Raw genomic sequence first — 5,697 nt, forward strand, 5'->3', positions numbered from 1 at the left:
TCAACAATCCATTCAGATGCATTATGGCAATTGAAAAAGTTTGAAGAGAATTTGAAAAAATGAAAAACATAAAAAATGCAAAATTTAAGCACTCTCTAAAGCCAATACGTTTTTATGACAGAAACATTTTGGGTTTTATTAAATTTACAGAAAAAGATTTAGGCAATGGCACACAACTGTGAATACGAAAAAAATTGTATAAATAAGTGTTTTGAAACTATTCAAAAATGCAACTATGTAGAGTTTTAATTGTAATAAGTGCATTTTGGTTGCTGTTATAAGTGTTTAGCGTTGTGAACTCCGTTGATATAATATAATAAGTGGAGAAGCTAACTCATCTTTTGACTTGTTGTGACAACCCAGTAGTGTAATTTTATACTTTTTACAGTGTTTTATTTAACTTGCTTTGGTCCGTTTAGTTCAAATTTGGTAATTAATTTTTAACATAGTTGCAGTTGACCAATCTAACTGAAACTTTGCACACTTTTCAGATTTAGCCAGTCAATGATCTGCAATCAACACCATCGGACGTGTTCGCGCATTGTGTTTCAAACTCAGTTTGTTCTATTCTTCAAAAAAAAAAAAAAAAACTATTACTCTTCAAAACTGAAAGCCATAAAAAGTACTTTTTAAAACAACAATTGTACTTGTTACAATAACAAAATAAAACGATCATACGAAACCAATGATGTGAATGCACATCTAGTTAAAATGCAAGGGAAAAAACCCAAAAACAATATCACTGCACCTAGTGCAGAAAACAACAATTACTTTGCACCATTGCAAACCATAAACGACGATGACATCGAAAGTGAAGAAATGCCTAGTGCAACAAAAACACACATTCCACTTATTACTATTTTAAAATGTAAAATAGAAGAAGTACATGAATTGTGCAAAATATGTAAAATTAATGATTACTCTATACGTAAAATGACCATCGGTCTCAAATTCTTTTGCAATCATAAAAAAGATTTTGAGGAAATGTGCAAAATTTTGGAAAACAAATATGAATTCTTCACATATGCAACCAAAGAAGAAAAACCTTATAAGGCTTTGCTCTTCGGTTTAGAAACCCAAGATCCAATGTCCGTCAAAACTAAGTTAATCAACATGGGCCTTCAATGTACAGATGTTAAAATTGTACACCAAAAATCAAGATATGGATCGTTTATTATCTATGTAGTGTACTTCAAGAGGAAGACTATTACTATGAGAGAGCTTAGACATAATTATTCAAAGTTTGATAAAATTCAAATCAGTTGGGACTTTCAATCGGTTCGCAAAAACCGTATAACACAATGCCATAATTGTCAAATGTTTGGCCACGGTCAGAGTCGCTGTAACGTTAAGACATTCTGTGCAAATTGTGCCGGCAATCACAAAACCAGCGAATGTAAGGAGAATACAGTAAAGTGTGCAAACTGCACGGGCTCACATAAATCTACTGACGTCAACTGTCCAAGTAAAATGCAGTACCTTGAAATAAAGGAACGAAACAGACCCAAAAACATTAAACAACGCAAAGTGGATCGTAACTTCACTACTCACAACAATAAGAACTTCCCCAATTCACTGAACCAAGGTATGGCTCAACAACCATCTGCGTGGGTACAGCAGAGAAATTACAACAACCAATTGAACTACGACAACACAAACAGTCCAAATTTTAACAATACAGCAACAAATGCTGAAGAATTATTTTCTGTACAAGAAATTCAACAAATTACATTGGAGTTAATCAACAAACGCAGAAACTGTAAATCTAAACTCGATCAATTCGAAGTTATAACTAGCATTGCTAGCAAATTTATATAATAATGATTAGCAATATAAATATTTTAACATGGAATGCTAGAGGCATTAAAAATAAAAGCATAGAATTGTTTGATTTTTTATTAAGTAACGATGTACAAATATGTTTAGTATCAGAAACCTGGCTAAAACCTACCATCACCCTTAGTCATCCACAATTTTATATATATAGAAACGATAGAACTTCAAATAGAGGTGGAGGCGTAGCAATATTAATAAGAAAACATATTAACCATTCTACCATTCCTATTGTAAATACGTCTCTTGTAGAAAACATAGGTATAGAAATTATCAGTGACATTGGCAGTGTTAACATTTACTCGTGCTATTTCCCAGGTGGATTAGTAGGATCTGACGGATCGCGCAAAAGAGCTTTTGCTTCTGATATCCATAAAATAACTAGAAGTGAAAGGTATATTTTAGGTGGCGACTTTAATAGCCGACACCAATTATGGGGATGCTGCAGGGCAAATTGCTGGGGAAACATTCTGTACGAAAAACAAGACTCATATTGTTTTGACATTCTTTATCCTAATGATAGTACATTCATTCCATCTCAATTAAATTGTCAAAGTTAAACACTTGATATACATATTTCTAACTAACATAATCGATAAGTTTGACACACCTATAGTCATTAACGATCTGAGATCTGATCATCTTCCAGTAAAGCTGTCGTTTAATACTGATTGTAGAAACTCTCAACCAAAATATCTTGATTTTACACATGCAAACTAGAGGCGGTATTGTCAGCATATAAATCGAAATCTTAATATTCCTAGCTCTGAATTAACCACAAAGGAATTGATAGATTCTGCACTTGAGCATTTCACTGGTACTTTAAATGAAGCTATTGCCGTAAGTGTTCCCTTCAAAATAAAACGTATTCGAGGCAGAAAATTGCCGTTGGATATTAAAATGTTAATCCAGAGACGAAATTATTTCCGCAGACGATGGATACGCTACCGCGAGACCGACGATTACTATGAATTTAAAGTCATGAACTCAATAATAAAAAGTAGAATTGAAAGATTTCGAAACACCTCATGGAATAATTTGTTATCCACATTAGACAAAGGATCCCGGCCATTTTGGAATTTAACCAAAATTATACGTAAGAAATCAAAAAATATTCCCACACTAAGACATGGTGATGAGCGCTACTCGACGACAACCGAGAAATGCCAAATTCTAGGCCAACATTTTTATGATAACAATTCATTTTCATCAAATTTGGACAACACAGAAACTGAAGATATTGTGAATAACCATTTACACAGATTAGGTTCTGCCGAGAGTTTAACTCAACATATTAACGTTCCATATAACCAGATATATAAAATTATTAAATGTCTTAAAACCAGAAAGTCTCCCGGACCAGAAAGTCTCCCGGACGGATGGAATAAATAACATATGTCTTAAATCACTTCCTAGAAAAGGTGTGCAATTCCTAACTATATTTATAAATAGCTGTCTCAAACTTGGCTATTTTCCGCAAAAATTCAAAGAAGCAAAAGTAATCGCTATAAGCAAGCCTAATAAGCCCCGAGATTGTCCATCCTCTTATCGGCCAATTAGTCTCTTATCGTCAATAAGTAAAGTCCTTGAAAAAAACTGTAAAAGATCAGATGATAAATTTCATCCAGGATAAAAATATTCTACCATCTGAACAATTTGGATTCCGGAGGGAACACAACACCACTCATCCTTTAGTTCGAATTAGAAACATTGTTAAATCTAATTTTGATCGCCAGAACTCTACTGGTATGATTTTACTTGATATTAAGGCTGCATTCGATTCAGTATGGCACGATGCTCTGATATACAAAATGATTGACTTGAATTTTCCAACATTTATAGTACGCATCATAAAAAGTTTCCTAAATTCAAGAACTTTTAGAGTTCATATCGGATCTGTAATGTCACAAATTTTTGAAATAAATGCAGGCTGCCCTCAGGGATCATGCCTATCACCAATACTTTATAATATATACACAGCAGATATACCCAATTTGGAAAACTGCACGTTGTCAATGTTTGCCGATGACACAGCAATACTATGTTCAGGAAAACTTTCATGCGATATACTGACAAACCTACAAATATCATTGAACAAATTATTAGAATATTACGCGAAATGGAGAATAGTAGTAAACTCAGAAAAATGTCAAGCGATATATTTTACAAGAAAAAGAAAAGCATGTTTTATTCCTCAAACGAATGTACGCATAAACAATAGGGATGTTGAATGGGACAACAATGTTAAATATTTAGGTATAATTTTAGACAAAAAATTAACTTTCAAAGACCATATTGCATACATTGTAAATAAATGTAACATTCTTATCAGAACTTTATACCCATTTTTAAATCGAACTTCGGCGCTGAACTTAGAAAACAAAATGTTAATTTTTAAGTGTGTATTTCAAGCCGTAATATTTTACGCATCTCCAGTATGGGCAGAAAGTGCAAACTGCCATATAAGAAAACTCCAAGTTTTGCAAAATAAACTTCTTAAATTAATATACAAACGTCCTAGATTATTTTCGACTTCGATCCTCCATCAAGTTGCAAATGTAGACTTAGTGTCTGATAAAATTAACAAATTAACTTCAAATTTCAACGCCAAATGTTCTTATTCAGAACACAATCACATATATGAACTGGCTTCATAATTAGAATTAAGGTAGGTTAAGTATTTTATAAATATTAAAAAAAAATCATAAAGGTTTTTGTAAAATTTTTTACTCCACTTAGCATATTATTTGAAAATGATTGATTGCATATATACTTGTTATGATATCTAAGTAGAAAAAGGCTAAGCCTTAAGCTCTTAAATTCTAATGTCAAAGTTTGTAAAAAGTGTAAATATTATCTAAATAATAAAACGAATTGAATTGAAAAAAAAAATGAATTTTCAGATTTAGACGACAATACATGAATATGGAATCAAAACCAATATTGTTCCATTTTACAGTGTTTTACGGTGTTTTATTTAAATTGCATTTCATATCTGGTAACTCAATTTTGACACAGTTGCAGTTGACCAATCGGAGTAAAACTTTGCACACTTTTCAGATTTGGATGACAATTAATGAATATGGCCCCAATTTTTCCTACAGCCCCCATATAGCGGTACCACCCGATTTCAGGTATTTTTAGGATTTTATCTTCATTTGTGCCCGAATTAGCTGTCATTTGGCATTTCCAATGATAAAGACATTTCCCCACCAAAAATTGTGAACATAGGTCCAGGTTTTGGTATAGCACCCTTATAGCGGTACAACCCGATTTGAAGTATTATGAGGATTTTATCTTCATTTTGAGTCCCCATTGGTACAGAAACTTCTCCACCAAAAATGGTTGACACATTTCCGGTTTTGATATAGGCCCCATATAGTGGTACCACCCGACTTCAAGTGTTTTAAGGATTTTATCTTCATTTTTAGCCAGAATTGTCTATAACTTGGCATTTCGAGTCCTTAATGGTACAGAAACTTCCCCGCCAAAAATTATGGATATAAGTCTGGGGTTTGGTATAGCCTTTATATAACGGTACTACACGATTTCAGGCATTTTAAAGTTTTTATCTAAATTGACTGTAATTTTGTTCTCAGTGGTCAACAAAAATGTATTTACTAAAAAGTTAAAAATAAAATATAATTTAAACAAATTAAGTTTCAGTGTTTTATTTAGAAATGCACTTAAATCTAAAACTAGGAAATAATTTGTCGCTTAGCCTCAATAAATATATTCTTTCTCATGATGGAATCTCTCAAATAAAACGCTTGCATTTAAATTATAAATGGTGGCAAAATTAAACTGCAACCGTTTTATTTGAGAGATTCCATCATGAGAAAGAATATATTTATTGAGGCTAAG

General features: G+C 32.4%; 1 protein-coding gene across 1 annotated transcript; it reads left to right on the top strand.

The window, feature by feature from the left end:
- Positions 1 to 711: 711 nt before the first annotated feature.
- LOC141386410 (uncharacterized) lies at positions 712 to 1,818 on the top strand. The gene has a single exon (XM_073958457.1). The coding sequence runs from the start codon at positions 712 to 714 to the stop codon at positions 1,816 to 1,818; it is 1,107 nt and encodes a 368-aa protein (XP_073814558.1).
- Positions 1,819 to 5,697: the final 3,879 nt, after the last annotated feature.

This window comes from Musca autumnalis, unplaced genomic scaffold (assembly GCF_047663935.1).
Source record: "Musca autumnalis isolate F117 unplaced genomic scaffold, ASM4766393v1 scaffold_1, whole genome shotgun sequence".
Classification (NCBI taxonomy): Eukaryota; Metazoa; Arthropoda; class Insecta; order Diptera; family Muscidae; genus Musca; species Musca autumnalis.

Bases quoted from the DNA above. Each gene is read 5' to 3' on its own strand.
- LOC141386410 (XM_073958457.1), top strand. From the start codon at position 712: ATGCAAGGGAAAAAACCCAAAAACAATATCACTGCACCTAGTGCAGAA.